Source organism: Apteryx mantelli, chromosome 2 (genome assembly GCF_036417845.1).
Source record: "Apteryx mantelli isolate bAptMan1 chromosome 2, bAptMan1.hap1, whole genome shotgun sequence".
Classification (NCBI taxonomy): domain Eukaryota; kingdom Metazoa; phylum Chordata; class Aves; order Apterygiformes; family Apterygidae; genus Apteryx; species Apteryx mantelli.
In genome coordinates this window covers 27291488-27312537 of record NC_089979.1, presented here as the reverse complement: position 1 = coordinate 27312537, position 21050 = coordinate 27291488, and the positions used below count along the sequence as shown (strand labels likewise).

The 21050-nt window shown below is 45.0% G+C and overlaps 1 protein-coding gene across 2 annotated transcripts; it reads left to right on the top strand.

Moving 5' to 3' along the window:
- The first annotated feature begins 968 nt into the window (after positions 1 to 968).
- RRM2B (ribonucleotide reductase regulatory TP53 inducible subunit M2B) lies at positions 969 to 18453 on the top strand. Of its 2 annotated transcripts, none has more exons than XM_067290376.1 (9): positions 969 to 1038; positions 4032 to 4187; positions 6266 to 6382; positions 7339 to 7472; positions 8611 to 8705; positions 11085 to 11218; positions 14457 to 14561; positions 15574 to 15687; positions 16154 to 18453. In XM_067290376.1, the coding sequence occupies exons 1-9, from the start codon at positions 985 to 987 to the stop codon at positions 16304 to 16306; spliced, it is 1062 nt and encodes a 353-aa protein (XP_067146477.1). In that variant the 5' UTR covers positions 969 to 984; the 3' UTR covers positions 16307 to 18453. The 2 variants fall into 2 exon arrangements, with proteins under 2 accessions (XP_067146477.1, XP_067146478.1); XM_067290377.1 differs by lacking the exon at positions 969 to 1038 and adding an exon at positions 1400 to 1464.
- The last annotated feature ends 2597 nt before the right edge of the window (positions 18454 to 21050 follow it).

Genomic DNA, 21050 nt, shown 5'->3' with positions numbered 1-21050 from the left:
CAGGGCTTTCTTTTTTTTAAAAAAGAATCTTTTTCCTACAGAATATTGTTTTGGTACATGACCTGTGTGGCTAAAAAAAAAAAAAAAAGGAATTAAAGGGACTGGCCGGCTTAGGGATGATGAAGGAAAAGGAAACAAACTCCAGTGCTTCCGCTCCCTGGCTCATATTTTCAAAAATTGTTTGCAAGAAATGATTCTCGTCCAGGTGATGAAAATAAATTTTAATAGTACATTCACGAGAGCTGCTTGCACTCAAAGGACAGTGCAGGCAAGTCCAGGGAAGGAGGCAAGAACATCTTACTGATGACAGGTGCTTCAGCATGAGAAATGCATCAGTTATACCATTAGCAAAAGGCATTCTGGTGTCCCTGTTAGCCAGGGTTGGTCTGAAAAGCTTGCAGACTTTTTTCTTTTCATACATAGATTGTTCTTTCTCATGCACTTTTAGAGTGACCACCTCTATCTGCTAATGGACACATTTAGATTATGTATCTCTAACAGCTATCAATATTATGCTCAAATCTGTACACATTTTTTAGTAAATGTTTTAACAAAATAGTTACATCTCACAAGTTCATCTTCCATTGTTATCTCTGAGGCTTGCCTAAGATTTTTTCCTATTTTTTTTTTAATTAAAATAAAAGCATTATTCTCATGGTTCTGCCCCCGGCGCGGGACGGCCGCCTTTGCTTTCGGCAGCGGTGACTCCCACCAGCTGCAGGAGCGTTAATGGCCGCGCCTGGCCGCAGCGTTCACCGCCTTTAAGCGCTTTCCGGGGCGCAGCACCCGCTTCTTGGCTTGGAGGGGAGGAAAGGCCGCAGCCCGGGCGCCGCCGCCGCCGCGGCCCCCCGCGCAGCAGCGGCCCCTGAGGAAGCGCGGCCGCCCCAGGGCCGGCGGGCGCCGCGCTCCGCCCCGCGGAGGGGGAGGGGCGGCCGCGGCCGTTCCCCCTTCAACCGCCGCCGCCGCGGCCTACGCGCCGGGGCCATGGGCGAGCGGCGGCGCGGCGCGGCGCTGCGGCAGGCGGCGGGGCCGGAGCGGGTAAGGGCGGCCGCGGCGGTGCGCAGCCCGCGGGGCCGCTGCGGCAGCGGGGCCGAGGGGAGCTCGCCGCTGCCTGGGCCGCGCCTGGCCGCGGGGCCCCGGCCCCGGCCGTGCTGGGCGGCTGGCAGCGGCCCCCGGCTCCGGCCTCGCGGTCAGGGCGCCGGGTCGGGCTCGTCCCACCCAGGTCCTCGGCCTCGGCCCGGGTGTCGTGAAATCGGGGCCGCCCGGGCGCCGGGCCGAGCCCCCCGTTGCCGGGCCGCCCCGCGAGCGCGAGGCTGCGCGGCGCCGGCGCTGCGCGGTGCCGGCCGCGGGGCTCCCGCGCGCCCCGAGCAAACCTGGCGTTTCATTCCGCTTCCGAGAGCGCTGTTCCCCTCCTTCTCAAACTTAGACGTGGTGAGGCGCTTGTGGGAAAGAAAAGCGTGAGAGGTGAGTGTTGTGACTTGAGGGGGCTGTGGTGTTTATCGTTTTGTGACTGCAGAGAGTACTGGAAAAAAAAATAAGGGTAATAAATAAATACAGTCATCCAGGATTTGGAGCTTGGCTGCGTTTGGCTCCTGCTTTCCTGCTCAGTCATGAGGAGGTCACAATCTGTTGTTAGTTCAGCAGGGCCCAGCAGCCTCAAAGTAGGCCTGGCTCCTGTCCTGCCATGGTACAAGTACTGATTAAAGCCATCCTAGCTATGAGGAGTTTGCTCTCTAAATAGACACCACACAACGTATAAGACATGGAGATACCATGCAGCTCAGTGGTCCGAGGCACCGGGTGCTGTTCAGATCCCCAGCCACTGCTCTGGGAGCAGAAAACTGGGCTGCCTGTCATGTGTTTTAGGGGTATAGGAGCTTGAAAATCACCTGCAATTTGCTATACGTAGAGTGATTTTTGGAGTCCATTTTTCATGTGTCATCACGGGCTTTTCTTGCTCTGTTGGGAGTCCTGTCACCAAGGTTCACCTGAGTTTGCCTGAGCCCTTGCTTGCCAGGATGAACTGGGAATTTGCAGGGCAGGATGGAAGAGGCTTCAGTTTAGGCAAGTCAGCTCTTCTTCCTGCCCACCCGTAGGAGTTGTGATATATGGAAAGCCTTGGTGTTATCAGACCGGCCTGTCTTGTGACCCTGGTGGACCTGAAGAGTTCTGCCCCCAGGAGGCATCTGAGCTCCTTTTGATTTCTCCTCCTGGATAAGACTCTGCAAAGCTCAGCCTGAAATGTGCAGGTCAAAAGGCTGTCTTCTGCAGAGAAACCCATAGGGTCTTCCCAGACTTTGAGGTTCAGCCTTACTCAAGCTTATGGAAACTGGGATGTACTGTATTAAATACTAGCCTAAGAAACCTTATTTTTTTCCTCCTTAAGCAATGACTTGCTATACCTATAACATGTATGTGCCCACTCTGCCTTTGAACCAGGCTTGCCCTAGACAAATATTAGTCCTGTTTTCCTCCTCTCTGGTGGGCAGAACCACCAGATGTTACACTCCTCATCTGCCATTCAGGCTGAAGTTGTCTTGCCCTAGATTGCAGGTGGCCTTCCTGGTAAAGAAAACCCTGTTTCATTGCTAACGAAGCCCATACTATGCAGGGCTGATCTGAAGCCTTTGGGAGTTCTGGGATACACCTGCACTCTCTTACTGGGGTGCAGAAGAGCTTATCCTTCCTCACATCTTGAGGGTCCTTGCATGCATCATGTGAGCTGTATCACTATGCCAGCTCTGCCAGCACTATTCTTTTCCTCTGCAAAGGTCTTGCCCTGTTGTGGTGTTCAACAGAGCATATTAATATTAATTATTAATATTACTTATTTTTATTATCAATCAATAAACATTGTGTAACATTTATTGTCAGTTATCCTCTACAGCATTGTCAGTAGGATCTCAGAAGTGACCCAGCAAGGTGTCCTGCTGATTAAGCTTTTGATAACTGTGAGGTCAACAGCAATTTTTGGAGAGGTTGCAGCGTGCTGTTCCTGACAGCTCATCACCACATCTATCTTCAACAGGCATTTGGTGGCATGTCTCGCATGGATGCTGTCTGGCACTGATTGCAGGAGCCGATGGCCCTGTTCTTGCTGCTGTTCCCTGGTGTATCTCCTACATGTCGACCTTCCCCAGGTCTACTGGGCTCGTAGGTCTCTGAAGGAGTGTTGTGCCCAGGAGTTGCTGGGGAGCGAGCGTGTGTGCTGGGGGCTGTGCTTCCTCCTGGGGATGCGTGGCTCCAGGTGCAGGGGCTTAGTGCTGCCTGCATTTGGAAGGAGAAACACCTCGCTTTGGGGCAGCATTTTGGGGAAGGAGGATAACAGCTGGACAGACTTCAGAAAGGTACCGAATGTGCAGGCTGTGCTCTGCCTCGTGTCATGTGGGACACCTTAGGGCAGAGTAAATCGCTGTATTGTCTATGTGAACCTTAAGGCAAAGAGACCTGCTAGGAGGTAGGGCTGTTCCTGTATCAAACAGGACTGATAGCTGTGATCCAAATGACAATCTTTAAAAAAAAAAAAAAAAAAAAAAAAGTCCGTATGGATCCAAAAGCTTTGATGTAACAACCAAATTAATTTGAGGCAGCCTTGGAGGTGAACTGTGGATAGATATGGGCTGGCAGCTGGTGGTAGGTGACCTTGCACGTGTTCCCGCAGTATACACTACCGCGGTGTTTGCTGTCTGCTCCCTGAGCTGTGTGAGTTCGGTTGTGATTTCCTCCTCCTACCGCAGAAAGACTTTCTCTTTTGCACTGAAGTATCACACACTTCCTGGCACCTGGCAGGAGGACAGTTTGTTTAAATTGTGCTAGATAGCGCCAAGCAGAAAGGCAGTGCTCCCGGCCGCAGAGAGCGCGGATGGAGGGCCAAGGGGCAGGTGCTTCAGGAGAGGGTAACATGGCCCCCCGTGGGGGGCAGGTGAGTGTCTTTGTGGCAAGTATGGCTTTTAGGCCCTACCATCATGGTGTGGGGAAGCTGAAGGAAGGCAGTAGTGGTGCCCTTAACCAAAACTGTGCTCTGTCTGCAGAACTCCTCTCCGGGTGCCCTTGAAAATGGTTTGAAACCTAATGAAGAGCCTCTTCTCAGGAAGAATCCCCATCGATTTGTCATCTTCCCCATCCAGTACCCAGACATATGGAAAATGTATAAACAAGCTCAAGCCTCTTTTTGGACAGCAGAAGAGGTGAGCTCTGGGAACAGTGGGGTGGCTCTTCGACAGGGATCCTGGCATTTCATTCTTGGCTTTGCTGCTGGTTTGTGTTTTGTAACCTTGGGTGGAATTAATTTTATTGAACATCAGGTGTCTGCACCTGAGGAAGGCTCCCTTCATAGTCAGTGGAAAGAAAGGTGCTGCCACAGGGTGATTTAGCTGACCTGTTTTGGTGACTGGTTTAGGCTGATGTGAAACTGCATTCAAGAGAACCTCCTTTTTGACTATAGAAGGAGTCTAAATCGGATGTGGGGATCTGTATTTGTGTGTGTATATGTATATATGTGTGTATACACACACATGCATGTACACACATGCGCACACAGACAGTGCTATGTTCTCTGAACCTCAGTTTTTTGATTCTCAGAGTGCAGCTACCTCCTTGCCCATAGAAAATGTTCTGGGTGATTTTATGAGAATGCTGTTCTTAAATATTAGGTACTTATTTTCCAGAAAGAGGAGGCTAGTTGGGGACACTGGCTAGAAATGCATCCAATTTACTCCAGAGCACCCTGGTTAGATGCTTGTCCCTTTATTATAATGCAAACTGTATGTTAAGACACTTGTTTTCCCTGAGGTCTCTGGTTAGCCAGACCTGAGGAGAGCTGTCTTAGCTAGCTGCAGGTGCAGCACGGAGGCTTCTCAATGCTGTGCTGAGCTACAGCGGTTCCCTGCAGGTGAGCAGGGTGTTCAGCTTGGAGCTTCAGTGGTCTTCGCTCTCCTGTGAGCAGTGACCTCCAATTGCTGAGGGATGAGCTGGAATCACCACAGACACCAAATAGGCCAGAAAGCATACTGGGATGAAACGAGTTTGTCTGTAGAAGTGTTATTCCATTCCCTACCTGGGAAATTTGTCCTGTGTTACTAGAAGTTAATTTAAGCTGTAAGAAGCATTTAAATTCCTGCTTGATTAACATTGCTCTTTTACTGTATTAGTGGTTCCTTCTCATACTGTCCTACCGTCTGTCAGCACATTCCCAGCTGAACTGAAAAGTTAATAGGAGTGTGTTTGTGTGTGTGTGTATATATTAAATGTGTGTCATATATAATGTGTGTATATGTATGTATATACACCATATACACAGACATATGTGTGTATACAATGTATATTATATAGTATGAATATATATAGTATTTCTGAAAACTACAGATAGACCTAAAAGTCTTTATACATACATGTTTACATAGATATGCATTATATATACTTATATATGTAAACACCTATACATGTATATAAAATATGTACATATAAACATTTTTTTTAGGTCTGTTTATATTTTTACATCTGGCCCTACTTAACTGGTGCTGTAGTTCCAAACAAACAAATAAACAAAAAAGGCCTATGCTGAGGAAGTTGTGGTTTTCTTACTGTGGCTGCAACTCAGTCTTCTAGAGGAGAGCAGTTATACAGCATTTGCCCAATGCTGTTCTTAGGAGGGATGGAAGGTGAACACCTGTCGCAGGCAGAAATGCCCTCAGTGCATCTTTTGGCACACCTGGGTATCTGTTTCTTGCAATATCAACATTCATTGCAAGTAGAAAGCTGAAGTGTCTCGGAGTGAACTCTACTTATTGATGCATGTTCATACTCATGCCAATGAGATATTAATGTTTTTTTTGAAAATCTGATTTATTTATAATTCAAAAATTAATACTTTCTTTTAATTCCAAATTATTTCCCCAAATGCTGAAAGCTGCTATGTAAAAATAAATTAAATTCTCTTTTTCAGTAGAAATATCATTGCTGAAGTTTTAGGCCTTCTTGGATTGGAACCCTAAAAGGTTTTATGTTTGGTATGTATTTCAGAAGATTCACCCCTGTTTGTGGAGAGAGCGGTGTAAGCTGCAAAGCAATTGCATGATGTTACAGTTGCAGAAACAGAGATACTGCAGTGTCTATTGCACATTTTACATGTATTGAAATTCTTTATGTGTAAAGATTTGACAGAGGACTCCAAAATCCTGCCTCAGTGGTTTGACTATGCTGTTTTTGCTCTTACAAAATTACAAACCTAAAAGGACAGTAATGTTTTTCTTTTTCTTTTCATTAGGTTGACTTATCAAAGGACCTGCCACACTGGAACAAGCTAAAAGCAGATGAAAAATACTTTATCTCTCATGTTCTGGCCTTTTTTGCAGCCAGTGATGGAATTGTAAATGAAAACCTGGTGAGAAAGCTTTGCAGAGAGCCTAAATGCTTACTCATTTTATTAGCTAGCATCTTTTCATTTTGGTTATCTCATATCAGTGCCATAACTTTGTTACTGAATGTGTGTTCTTTCTTCCCATCATCTCACCTTTGCCAAGGGAAATAAGCAGCTTGTTTTGCTGGGGCGAATGTCTGAATTAAAGTAGGTCAACTGTGGTCAGCAAGACTCCAAATTATGTTATTCTTGGACACAGTTTTTTAAGTCCAGCCTTCTGACTGACAGTGTTGATCTCCATTTCTCAATTAATTAATTAAACTCCACGCTTCTTCATGTAATTGTGCTACAGCAGAAGTAGAAGGGAAATTGAACTGTGTCCTGCTCAGCATTCTTTGTTTTGGCAAAACCTCTTTTGCCCTCATTAAATGGCCCCTGGAATCTTTCTGGGCTACAAGTGGGTGCTACTAAAGTGCTGGGGAAATCTCTCCTTTCTGCTGAAATCAGTTCTGGGATGCAGAATGTCTCACCTCAGATTACTGCTGATATCTGAGTGGAAATACTCATTTTAGATCTTCAGCATCTAGAACACATAGAATGTGTCATAGTGTGTATATATTTCATGAACATGTCTTTGTCATATGGTTTATTTCTTTCAATAATGAGTCTGAGGCTTTGTTCAATGTGAAGTTTTTACTGCTGCAGTATTTTGCTGTTCCCCTCCTGTGTATGTGTGCTGTCATGCTTCACTGCACTTTTTTTGCAGTATGCATAGCAGATATATTTACTTCCAGCTTGCTTTCTTTAATTTCTTCTGCATCACACCTAACTTCTTGACATAGTTGTTAATAAAATAGGGCTGAAATGTCCCCGTCCTTTCTCCATGGTAAAGATCAGTTGTCTCTCCTATTAGGCTTGAGAGTACTGTTATGCAGGATCAGTATTACTGTACTCATTGGCATACTCTTTGTTTTTGGTAGGTGGCACGTTTTAGTCAGGAGGTGCAGATCCCAGAAGCTCGTTGTTTCTATGGCTTTCAGATCCTTATTGAGAACATTCACTCGGAGATGTACAGCTTGCTTATAGACACTTACATCAAAGATCCTGAGAAAAGGTAATTCTCTGCATGTGCTACAGACCCATAGGAAATGTTGTCTAGTCCAGGGGCACAGTGGTTGGGCAGAAGCAGCTGCTTTCTGTTTCACATTGACATAGTGTTGGAGTTGGGGACAGTTGGTTAAAGCTTTCTAGGTCTGCCTCCCTGATCCCCAAAGTGGAGAGAAGTATTACTGACCAACGAACTTCCGTGGGAGTGCTGAGAAGGTTAGTTAATATTTGTATAGAGTTTTGATCATGGGAAATGCAGACTATGCGAAATGTTGTTAAAGATTAGACAAGCCCTGTGGTTACTGTGCTCCTGAGGTGCCTGCACTCACATCAGCAAAGGATCTGCCTCTGTGAATTTGGTGCTCTTTACCCGACTGGGGTTTGTAATGTATGCTAACCAATGTATTGCTTCCTTCTATTTTTTTTATTGTTGGTGCTTTTCTGTACAACTTGAACTAGTTATTTTAAAGTCCTGAGTTCTTTGGAGAGACCCATCACCTTTGTCACCTGGAGAGCTGCCTAGTCCAAGTGATAATACATTTGAAAAGAAGGACTTCCCCTCAGAAACTCCACTATGGTGATGGTCAGGCAGAGCTTGGTTTCCCAGGGTGGCATCTTGTGTGGTGAAGTCTTGTCCTGCAACCCCAAGACACAAGGCTAGTGGGAGAGTTGCAAGCTTTTCTTTCAGGTATTTAGCATTGGGAACAGAGTCTGCGCTTGTGGGAATTGTGTCCAATTCCTTTTGTGGAAAAAAGAAAGATGGACATTTTTATGGAATTGGGAAAGATGAGGTTTAGCTTCTTGAGCAGGGACTAGCAGCCGTCTGGGCTGAACTCTGAGAGGCAGCATGGCCTGGTGGATGAACACTTCTTGGATAGGTAGGAGGCCTGAATTTGCTTCCTGTTTCTGCATCTTACCTCCTCTGAGACCTTGCTAAGTCCCTTCCCCTTTCTGCACAAATGCTTCCCTGTGTCCTCTTTTACCAGAGATCATACGCCCTTTGGGGTAGGGACTGTCTGTTATCTGATTTAGTTCAGAGCCTAGCATGGTGGGTTCCGCTGCCTGTTGGAGCCTGTAGAGACATCCAAAACAGATAAATCACTTTTGCATGATTATTTTGATCTTTTCTTTGTTTCCTTTTATAGGGATTTTTTATTTAATGCTATTGAAACAATGCCTTGTGTCAAGAAGAAAGCAGACTGGGCTCTGAAGTGGATTGAAGACAGAGAATCTACTTTTGGTGAGTAGCCTCTTAAAAGTTGTTTCTGTTGCACGTGCCACAAACTCATCTTCTGGGAGTGAGCTGCAGCCCTGGAAAGTGAAACAAAATGTTTCAGAGGTGATGCAGTGGCTTTGTGGGTCTCTGGGTTTAATTAAAGGACTAGAAATAACTTCTGGTGAGCATATATGATTTAATCTTCAGATTAAGCAATATAGTAATGGTGTTGCCCACTGGAATCACAGCTTGAAAAGTACTTGTGGGTTCCTCTATCTTTTTTTCTTCATACCAAACCACCCTACCTCTTTCAATCTTTGCTTGTAGGTCTTGTTTCTTAGACTTCTGATTCTCTTTTGTGGTTGGTTCCTATCTTGTACTCTAGTATTCAAAACTGGATGGCTGAAGTCTTGCAAGTCCAGCCTGAAATGGGTGACTTATTCCATGTTCTCATAGACAAAAGCTGTGTGACATTAGTCTTTTTTTGCAACAGCATGATTGAGCCCAGGCAAAATCCAAGAATTAGCTGTTTGCAGTGTTTCTGGCTTGCTCTTGGGACCATGTTTCCAGTATCGTATCTCATCTCGGAGCTGCCACGCTGGTTCAGCTTCCGTCAGCCTGGTACAGGACATCCTTTCTGGCATTCTGCATCCAGCTTACAATGCTAACTCTAAAAGATATGTTGTAGTTGAAATGAATAATGGACAGACTGTGGTGGATTTCCTAAACCAAATATCCTGTATGCTTAGCGAATGTGTAGGAGATGGAGGGATTCAGGCAGACTAACAAAATACATTTGAATATCACTCTTTCTCAGCATCTGTTGTTCACAGCACTTGTTTGAATGGGTTTCCTTTGTAGTCATATATTCTCCTGTCCTGGAGCCTTCCCCCCAATTTGGCTTTGCCTGCTGTGTGCAAAGTCTCCTCTTCATCTCCTCCATTAAGCTCCCATCAGCATGGGGTGCATGAGGAATCAGAATGTTTCTTAACTCAAAAAACAATGTCTTTTGTTTCCTCAAACATTCTGCATCCTATCCAAATTTTTCTTCTTTCAAAGTACATTTCTGCTCTTCTGTTTTTCCATCTTATTGAGAAGGTTTCCCATATTTAAGATGTTCTTAGGGCCAAGGTCTTACATTTATGGAATATGAGATATGTGGAGGTGGCTGGCTGGCTTGCTTGCTTGGAGTTTCTTTCTAAATAGGGTTCCTGGCCTGCAGCAGCATTTCTCTAGCTTTGGCTGATTTCTTATGCTGATTGTTCGATTTCTGTACTTGTTTTGTGGACTCTCAGCATGCACAGAGATCCCGAATTGCACTTGGATTGACGCTGCTGATGAGAGATTTTGTTTCAGCATAACGCATTTGTGCGATAGCTAGTCAGATGAAATGTCAGTCAAGACTGCGTTTCACTCATCATCTGTTTTATGAGCAGTCTTCTACCCCTTGTCTCCAAATGTGACCTAGGAGATTTTTAGTGTTTTAACATAAATTATTTCCTTATAAACTTAAAAATATCACAGAAGCTACCATTGCTCTTCATGTTTTTCTCCTAACTTGAGCTTTCTTCAGATGAGCCAGCAGATGGCGTTTGCATCTCGTGTGACATCTGGTTTTTGAGGATGTTTATTTATTTATTTTTAAACAAACAGAAGAATCTGTGCAAATCTCATGGGGAAGAGGCACCGGCACTTAATGCAAAAGCCCTTCACTTTGGAATATACCTAGGGATCTTCTGGAGTTGTTTAAAATAGTGTATATGGAATGACATGTCTTCACCAAGCAGTCAGATGATCTTGTAGTCTAAAGAAATACATTCATGTAGGAAAACAGGAAAAAACTTCAGAGGAGACTGGGATCAATAATGCTGTGATTTTCTTGAATGAAAGGTGGGTTAACAACACAAATAACTATTTGTGTGTCTTGGTGAATTATGTTCCATGTTCTTCCACTCTTATAAGAAAATGCTTTTATTGAAGGCTCCCAAGGAGCAGAAGTTAAGGTGTTTTTTCTGCTTTATAGGAAGTTGGCTTTCCTTTTTGTATGTTAATTACACAGCCATTTTCCCATCTTTTAGGAGAAAGATATGGGAGTACAAATGCCTTAGCCACTTTGGACCATTATGCTCTTTCCCTTCTGACCTTTTTGTGGCTGTTTCAGTGGGTGCCCTGGTTCTTCTGTTCTGCCGTGTGTGTGTGTGTGTGTGTGTGTGGTTAAGTGCTGTTGCATGTGTAGGCCCTGTGTGCCTTGGGATCTGCTGAAAGATGTGGTCAGATATGGCACCTGGTGCCGCAGTGGGGTTACCGCTCCTCCAGTATTGGTCTGTCTGATGCAAATGGTGCATTTTGGTAACCAGCAATATACTGTTTTGCGCCTAACTGCAAATGTATTACATTAAACAGGTGAGAGGGTGGTTGCCTTTGCTGCAGTTGAAGGAATCTTCTTTTCGGGTTCCTTTGCTGCTATATTCTGGCTGAAGAAGAGGGGCCTGATGCCTGGATTGACTTTCTCTAATGAACTTATTAGCAGAGATGAGGTAATTTGTCATGTCCTACATATTGTCTGGGGAGGGAGCAAGCTTCCAGTAGAAGGGTGGAATTTTTTCGTAAAGATCCCACAGTACTGGCAGAACAGCCCACCTCTGTTGGTGGGCAGGGTGGGAGGGAAGCTGACAGGCCGGAAGGGGGACAAAGCAGGTGAGTGGGTGCAGAAGTAGTGGTGGGGCAGGAACCAGTGAAAAAGAGAATCCGACAGTGCCTAGGGGTATGTTTCTTAGGTAGGACAGAGCTCTTACAACATTGGCAGTACTGAAGGGCAAGGAGATTGCAGGAGTCTCGGTAGGTTCTCTGATAACCAGTGTCAGTAGCAGGGTTTTCCAGGGAAGGTTCACTGCCCTGATGGGAGAGAGGTCTGGTTACCCTGCCAGAGAACTGCAAGCTGAGCTCCCTAGTACTTCTCCCACAGTTAGCCTGCTGGAGGGGCTTTAACATCACCTCTTAGGCAGCCCAGAGAAGAGATTTAGTTTCCACAGAGCAGTGCCTGATCCTGTTTCTGCAACCTGACAGAGGAACTGCAACTACTGACTTGTAGGAGGATTGGAGTCCTGTGAAGGAGTAGGCTATTCCCAGAAAATGTTTTAAAAGGGGAAAGAAACAGACTTGGGAAAAAACTGAGTTCATTACTAATGAACTTAGAGCCTAGGTGCTCTGTGTCCCTCAGCAGAAATACATGTATTTAAAGGGAAGAAATATAAAGATCAGCCATGCCCAAATTCATAATGTGATCAAAAAGGTGGAATGAATGGAGGGAACGTATGCTTCCCCACTTGTATTCTTGTGCATGAAGGGAGGCAGTGGCCTGGCTGCATGAAGCCTGGGTTGGCAATTGCACAGCCTCTGACTGCAGCATGGACTTGCTTTGGCAAGGTCCTGGCTTGCTTGTGACTCTGAACCTGGTTCTGGCTTAACTACTTCAGTCAGGTTGAAGCGACCTCCTTGTCCCAGTCCCTGTCTCCCTCTGGTTATGGGCCCCAGGGCTTGCAGATGACCTTCTGCATTGGCCGGCCAGCTGCAGGCATGTTGCTGAAGAAGCAGCAGATCTTATTCCCCTCCATGTTCTTACATTACTGTTCTGGGATCTCATGGGTTGAAGCTGCTACAGGCCTGCATTAGAGGGGAGAGGTTTTTAGCTTAAGATGTGATGTGTCTGTCAAAGGGGCCACATGCCAGTACACTTAATGTGGCAAGCCTTGTGCTTTCTTCTCGCTGCTTCCTGGACTGCTGTCTGCCAACTGGCAGCAGTTCCTTATGGCTGGGGCATGTCTATAAGGCACCGTACAATTTATGGCACTGTCAGCACTGAAAAAGCTGAAAGACCAGTTGTATTTGCAGTATAAACATGTTGATGGTTGAACTGTAGACCATAGTTGGTCTAAAAGAATAAAGAGCTTTATCATAATGGAAGTAATCTCCATGGCTTAGATAAACTGATTTGCAAGGAGACATCTTACAAGATGCCTTTAAATAAAAGGCATTTATTGAAGAATGTGTTATGACTGGAAAATAAAACCAAACAATCCTTCAGCCTTGACCTTTCTTATGTCTTCTTTTTCTGTGAGTCATTATGAGCTGATCCATTCAAGTGGGAAAGTACTTCCTTGTTAGAAAGATGACTTGCAGATGAATGAGATGTAAAATCCTCTCCACAGCAATGTAACCGTACTTCTCTGTAATGTCCAGCACCAAAAGACTTTTTTGAGCTCCAGTGGCATAATTCCAAATGCATAGCTATTAATTATGAGGAGTAAGACATGTTGCACAAAGCAGCTGCATTGAAAACCAGGGAATACTGCTAGAAAGGCAAAGAGAAAAAAAAAAACTTCAATAGAAAACTACATGGTGAGCTATATTCTGATGCACCTAAATAGATAAATGATGAATCCTCAGTATATTATTGAGCTGCAGACTCTGTCCCCAGCCTTTTCTTTGAGTCAGTGTAGCCTCTGATTCTTAAACGTTCAAAGCTGCTGGGAGCACCAGTGAGCAGGCTGCACTGGTCTGGCAGCCAGTCGCGTCCTGGATCTTGCTGGTGCCATTGCCCAGAGGAGATGGCGGGAAGCCCTGCAGCGGGCAGTTAATACAGTTCCTAGAGGGAGGGTATTTCCCACCCTACTTTGTTTCAGGCTGTTTTACAACCTGAAGCATGAGGATTTCATAGCCTTTCTGAAAAAGCTTTTGCTTCTTTGTTTTAACTGTTATTAATGATAACACTGGATTGTCTCTTTGCCCCTAGTCTGCTAAATCCTTCTGTCTGGTTTTCGCTCTGAATGTGCTCTTGTGGTACTCATATGCTTTAATCACCATACTGTAGTAAAAAGGAGACACAGGGTACCACAGTGCTCTGTAGTCTGGCAGAGGGAGGTATGGCTGAAGCCAGAGGCTGGAAGCTGTAGCCAGGCAAGCTCAGCTAGAAATTGAGACATGTCTTAGAGCTGCAGTCTGATAATCATCCTCAGACCCTGATGGACTGATTGTGCCCTCATGTTGTTGTATCTTGGCTGGAGGCTTTTCTGGAAATCTTGAGAATGAATGTAATTTGTTGGGCTCCGTGCAGGATAGCTGGGTGAAATGTAGAGACCTGAGTTTGGTGCATTGGGTTGAGGCACTGTAGTCTTAAATATTACAAACTTATGAATGTTGTGGTAGCAAATTCTTCACAATAACTGCACATTGTGTGGAGAGATGATTTGTTAGTCTTGGGTTTGGTTACTCTAATCAGAACTGACCTTTTTGAAAATGCTGGGAGGAGAAGCAGGGAAAGAAATGCTAGTAAAAAGAATTTAAAACAAATATTTCTATGTAAGTATCTCAAAGCTGAGAGCATGTAAACAACTTACGTTAACTGACAGATACTTTTGCAGGTCCTGATGCAGGAGTTTTTCTGCAAAAGCTCCCTGATGGGAGGCAGGAACCCAGCAGGGTTCTGCATAAAATCCTTTACAGCAGAGCAGTTCTTAAAATATTTACGTGAATGAATTGGAGAAAAATGCATGCTGGTAGTTGTTTTGGCACAGATATACTGGATTTCAGATGTTACTAATTGGATAGTAAATGATGAGTGCCCTTATGGGTCTGCTGCATGCAGTAACATTAGGACTGTCATGAAGCAGGAGACTAGGAAGCTTAAACCTAAATGAGGCTGCCTTAAAATAAGAACACTACGTGGAGGTGGGAAAAACTAATTTTTTTTGGGGGGGGGTGTCTCTGATATTTCAGGGTCTACACTGTGATTTTGCTTGTCTAATGTTTCACTATTTGGTGAACCGACCATCAGAAGAGAGGGTCCGTGAGATCATTGTAAACGCAGTTGAAATTGAGCAGGTAAGCCTTGCCAGGACAGGGCTATGGGCAACACAGGAGGAATTTTATGTGCAACAATAAAAAAACAAATTAACTTTGAACTTTTGGAATTTTCCATATTTAATACCTGGCTTAGGCCTGGGTCTCTGATGCATTCTACCATCTTTTCCCTCTTCCTTAGCTGTAAGAATAAAAGGCAGAGACTTTCTGATGCAGTTGTCAAGTAACTGAGAAGCTGAAGCAGGCAGCTGGGTTTCCTCTTTAATGACAAAAGGAAGAAAGGAGAAGAATTTGTTAACCTCTGTCCTTCCAGGATCCCTGTCTCTTCCTACTAGTATACACATACCTGTTTGTCCTCCATGAGAGCACAGGGCTTGTTCTGGCCAAATGTACAGCGCTGTGTTCTGACTTTTTTTGAAATTACTATCAAGTCCTTTCACATGAAGTGCTAACAATCTTTAACTACAAGTTTCTGCACTGCTGAGTGTTTTTTACAATCGTAGCTTACTTCCTGCCCGTTGTCATCTTACTCCTGCAATGATGACGAATACCCCAGCTTTGCTGCACAACACTGACAGGTGTTGCATCAGTGCCTAAACATGTACAAGACTTGGTTCAGCGCTAATACATCACTATTCCCTCTGATTTGTCATTCTATAATGGCTGAAAGCCAAGGAAAACTGGAGATTTTTGGGTCTATTTCTGTTCCCAGTGGTAAGATCTCTAGGCTCTATTGACTAAGAGGTAAACCTTTCACTGAAGCTTGGGAATTTTTTTTTTTTTTTAAGTCACTAATGAAAATTCTTGTGCCTTTTTCTGAAAAACCTACTAAAAATAAAGCAAGATACAAGCAACTGCTGAAACAGAACAGGAGACACTTGTTGAGTTCAGTGATGCTAGTTATTTGTTCAGGCAACTGCCTGGGGAGCCTGGAGTATCACAAATTGCGTTACTGTGAAGGAGAGGTATCTTCTCTCCTTTTCCCACTCTTAAATTTCATTTCTCTAAATGTCATCTGTGTTTTAACTTCTAGGAGTTTCTAACAGAGGCATTACCTGTAGGTCTGATTGGAATGAATTGCACTTTGATGAAACAATATATTGAATTTGTTGCAGACCGGTTACTTATGGAGCTTGGGTTCTCAAAGGTAAGAGATGAAATTGCCAGAAATGCTGGCCTACTAGAGCAGCCCAGAAGAGCTGTCAGCACAAAGCAGTCTTTTAATGTGCCTGGGACCAGGTCACATTTAGCACTTGCACTTTCTGTGAGTGACAGCTGAAACCATAGCATTAATATATGTGCTTCGTTATTTAAAAGAGCAAAAACAATTTAGGCCATTGTTTCCCTTCAGCTGCTGTGCAGGTTTGTAATGGGAAACTTTTGCTCTTCTCAAGAGCTGCAGTCCTAGAAGGCTAATAAGCACCTTGCATGAGTGAACTTGACCATGGACCAAACTCCTGGGGAGTGACAGTACTGAATTTGCTTAGGTAGATGCCCATAAATTCTACAGCATATTACAACTAGGGGTGATCTAGTTTGCAACAGTTTGATTAGTATTTTTTTTAAAGTTGCCTTTTCAGAATCACCAGTGTAATAGTGTGTATCTTCCCCAGGTCTTTCATGCAGAAAATCCTTTTGATTTCATGGAGAATATTTCTCTGGAAGGAAAAACAAATTTCTTTGAGAAGCGGGTTTCAGAATATCAACGTTTTGCTGTTATGGCAGAAACAATGGACAATGTTTTCACCCTGGATGCAGACTTTTGATACCTTGACAAAGAAAGGGCGACAGTTTCCCTTTCCCCATCTTATTTTCTGCTGTGAAGTTGTCTCTACTTCCTCTCCTGGAATTAGTCTACTGGGATTTTTCCCCTGGTTTTTCATGGTCTTTCTCTGCAGAGTAAACACATTTTGCTCTGTGTCATTTAAAAAAAAAAAAAAAAGGTCATTTTTTAAAAATTTATATGACTTTTTAAAAGGATGGCCTTTTTAAGATTCCCTTGATACATCTGCTGTGATTGCTGTCTTTAGAAAATGACCTGGCTACTACTACTTTTTTAAGACTACATTAGTGTTTTAAGAAAGCAAGCTATGTATTTGCCTCATATTATGGTATTTTAATCTGAAAACCAGATGAGATATCACTCTATGTATATATGTTGCTATAAATTATTTTCGTGGTTTGTATTTTCATGTTTATAGATTTAACCTAGAGTAAATACTTTTCCCTTTTGTCCTGCTGCAGAAAGAGTAATAAGTGAATGTGGAAAGATGTTAATAGGCTATGAGCTATAAAATCTTATTAAGCCCAAGGATACAATTTGATATCCCCATTAAACTGGGTTCTGTCTGAAGCAGTTTTCACTCTGATTGCCAACCTGATCCCTACTGGTAGAAGTTTAAGACAAAAATCATTCATATTTGATTTACAGCTGTTATTAAGCAGGTCAGTGTACCTTGAATGGCCCTTGGAAAGGCAAGCCTGTAAATAACGGAGAAAAACCACATCCTATAGTTTCACTTGCGCAGCCTGCTTTTCCCTGCTTCTCTTAACAAGTGCCTTATTAAGCAGCCTGTGGCTGGGCTAAGTTGCAGTCAGCATCGGAAACTGGAACAGCCGGCTCCGGGTGTTGGCTTTGCTCTCCCCATTGTGCTGGGTGATTTGATATTCTCCCCTTCTCAGTTTCACCTGAGCCTTGATGGTGTAAGAAGGCATATCATTCCCGGGGATTATCTCTTGAGGTACTACAAGCATACAACCTGAGCTGTAAGAAAACCCCATAATGTATTGAGGTACTTTCAGAATTGCATGTTTAATGTGAACCATTGAAATGTCGCAGAAGAGCTTTTGGTGTAAGGTGTTAAACCCTTTTAAAAACAAATCTCAAAGGAGTATGGATTATCAGCATTTTACAGATGACTGCTGTATGGTTTTCGGTGTGTTCCAGTGCTTGAAAACTTTTTTAATTTCCTGATAACACACACAGAGAATGAAGCAGCTGAAGAATGGCTAATACGCTGTAGTGATACTTGGGATGAAAAAGATAGTACTCACTTGTAGGTGGATTATTTGCAATTAGATATGCTCACTTCCCCCCCCCCCGAAAAAGGTGAAAAAAGTGTACATGAGCTAGACAAGGGGTTCTGCTTTATTAAGCCAAGCATTTTTTCATAATATCCAGCACTTCATGTAGAGCTTTTATTAAGTGACTTTCCTTTTGTTCCAAACATCTTGTGCTGCTTTCAGTCTGCCTGGCATAAAATGAGCTGGCAGTTCAGGATTATCTGTGATGGGATGATACAAGTCATATTTCCTTGCCAGCTCAGATGAGCCATGGCCCAGGCTGTCTGAATTTCATCAAATAGGTCCATCGCATTAGCATGGTTCCTAGTGAACAGTTGTCCCTGGGGTAAAAATAAGCAGCAAAACTGGTCCTTGCTTTTTGTTTGGTCTCAGCAAAAGATCATGATTTCTTAATGAGCATGAAAACAGGGCAGCTCTTTTTTTAGAGAACAGCCTGCCTCAGTTGCCATAAAGTACTTAGGAGGCAAAGGGGGACCTGAAGGATACAAGAAAAAGCTGGAACTGGCGTCACTCAATAACATCCTGCAGTTGCAAAAGAACTACAGACTCCAGAGAGACAACCCAGCGCCTTTTGCAAATACTGTGTTGATATGGGAGAAATAAAAATGTTGTAAACGGGTCTGTTGGAGAAATGGAACCTGTTTATAGTCTCTAAAAGCATTTTTTTGTGTTGCGACTTAAGATGAAAGTATGCAAAATATGTAAAAGTTTCATATTTGAATGTGCTCAGGTTCTCTAAATGTGTATGAGATACCAAAGTGTGGTTACAACCCCATTCCCCTATTTGTGTTTAAAATATTTATATAGTTTCAATAAAACTTGAACATGGAGAGGAAAATACCTTTGTTTGCTAGTTCTGTGCTTTATTGTGGAATCTAAAATAAAATTAGGCCATGCCAGAGTAGCTTGGTGTTTATAGCTTTTGGGTTGTGGGAGAAAGGTCCTTGTGCTCCACACTGTCTTGCACTCCACTTGTGCTCTCCACTTGATGTTTCTTCTTCTGGGGAATGGGGTTTGCAGTTGGGAACTGAAATAAAATTTTGCTTTAGAATTTTCTGGGTCAAGGAGAAACTCTTGGGGGAGGCCCTTTGGATTCAAAGAAGAAACACCCCAGAGCTGTAGTGTCACTGGGTGCTGTTGAGTAGCTGGGACTGGAGAGGAGCTACCCCTTCACCTCTCCTGGTTGTGCTGGTACTCCTTGCCCTGGTTAGTGGCCTGGAAAGCTTGTTATTTGGGGTTAAAGTGTCCTTGTTTTCTGTGACAGAGATGGCTGAAGTTGTGATCTTTTCTAGGAGGCCAGGAGCTGTAAATTGGTATGTATGAGGGCTACCTCATGCCCACAGCCCCGCCACAAGCCTTTCCTGACTACTGGCAGAGGCTGGGCACAGCGAGGCCCTGGGGCAGCTCCTGTCTGCTGGGGCCTGCGGAGACCTGCTGGGGTGCAGGCTGAAGGTGCCTGTGGGAGCTGGCAGGGTGAACTTGGCAGGTAGCATAAAAAAGCGTGTAAAAGCAGCCACTCCTGTGCAGGGACCTCACTAACCCATAGGAGACGTGAGAGGAAATGCTAGTGTGGCCCCTTGTCAGATGTGAGAGGTGCCCGAGGGAAGCTGCAGACTCCATCCCATGATGGAGGGGCAGGTTAAATAGCCTTTGTGGCACCTGAGCCATTCCTCTTGGCACGTGGGCTGGCAGCAGAGTTGTGCAGCATCCTCCAGTCCCCCTGAGGTATTGCTGTGTGCCCCAAACCAGCTCCTTTCTGTGGGGCCTGCCTGGACTGCTGTCTTCCCCGGCACTTGCATAACCTCCCTGCAAGCGTTTCCCTCTCCGAGGGTGCCAGCTGTGGGGCTGGGTGCCCTTGGTGCATCAGTGCGCAGCAGTGGGTGGCTCAGCCCCCAGGGCTGGGCATCTGCTCCTCGGCTGTGGCCGCCCTGGGTGGGGTAAGAAGGGAGATCACCTGCAGGATAGGCTAACGTGCTAGCCTGTGAGCTGCAGCAACTGGAAAAGCAGCCCGTAAAGGAGCATGAATTCCTAAATCGCCTCAGTACAAGTTGCAGAAAGGCCTCTCTGAGCCTGTGTACTTCTGCTCTGCTGCTTTATGCATCTAGAGCTGCTCAGCTCTTGGCAGGGACAAATACCTTTACAGCTAAGCTCTGGGGCAGAAAGCAGGTGTCACCCAGAGAGCACTGTCGAGGCTGGCAGGCCTGAAGGCACCTATTTCATGCTACCTGGGTTTGGCTCTGTGTATCTTACACAGTGGCTGCTACGCTTGCAAAAAGTGCCGGGTGCGGGGCACACGCTGTGACGTGTCCCATCTTTGTGCGGGCTCAGCTCCAGGCGGCGAGTGCTTTGGATGGGACGTGGATGCTTATGTCTGAGCTCACAGTACAGATCCCTGCTATAGCAGGAGAAAGGAGGTGCTTCTGCAAGGGTTCGCCTCATCCTGAAGAACCTGTGCGCAGTGGGCAGACAAGCAGACACTCTTCTCTGGGTTTTGTGAAGGGAGCTGAGGGTGGCGGGTTTGGGTGCTGCTGTTTGTACCATGCAAGTCTTGAGCCAGGAGACTAAATCCAAACCTGCCCTTGTAGCTCCCACTATTTTCATTCCAGCGGAGAAATTTGGGTCTTAGCAAAGCTGATACTGATGAGCATCAGCCACAAGCACTGAATAAAAGCTGAGGGCACGCTCTGCATCCAGCCCTGCCCTCTGCTCAGCTGCCCGCCACATGCAAGGACACGGTGCTCAGAGAGGCAGCAACTGGCCCTGGCTCTTGCCGGGAAAGAAAAGAAAGCAGAAGACACAGCAATTAGGAAGCTTTCGGTAAACTCTTCTTGACAGCCCCTAGTTTGTATTGCTGGATTGGTGGGATTTTTTACAGTGGGTTAAGATGTGCGGTGCATGGCAGCACACTTTGAACTGCAGCTGTACCCCAGCAGCTGATAGTGCACGAATCTGATCCTGCCGCGTTTTTCTTCTTCGTCTCTGAATGTTATTAAACTGCCTCTCTGGCCCCCCTGCCAGGCACCCCCCAGCCTCCCACCGCTTGCGAGCAGAGCGTCTCCCTCCAGCCCTGCACGGCCGAGCGGCTGAGCGGGGCTGGTTTCCCTCCTGGTGGAGCCCTTGAGTCAGCAAATATTCCTGTCTCAACCACCTGGTTCCCCAGAGCTCCTTCTGGGAGAGAAACAGTCACCCAACAGTCATATGTTAATATTAAAAAAGTAGCGAAGCGTGTGTTTGCCAGGAGGATGTTTGTGTGACTGGGAGGACTGCTATCTGCACTGAGCTGTGCAGAGATAGACACATGCACATATAAAATGTATAGCAATATATACAATTATAAAAGCACAGTACACAAAAAAGAAGAGTTGAGGGAAGAAGACTATGAATGCCATCTTTTATCAAACCCTCTCCCTGGAACGGAAGGGAGAA

Bases quoted from the DNA above. Each gene is read 5' to 3' on its own strand.
- RRM2B (XM_067290376.1), top strand. From the start codon at position 985: ATGGGCGAGCGGCGGCGCGGCGCGGCGCTGCGGCAGGCGGCGGGGCCG. The intron at 6,383-7,338 runs GTGAGAAAGCTT...TGTTTTTGGTAG, and splicing joins GAATTGTAAATGAAAACCTG to GTGGCACGTTTTAGTCAGGA. The intron at 7,473-8,610 runs GTAATTCTCTGC...TTCCTTTTATAG, and splicing joins ATCAAAGATCCTGAGAAAAG to GGATTTTTTATTTAATGCTA.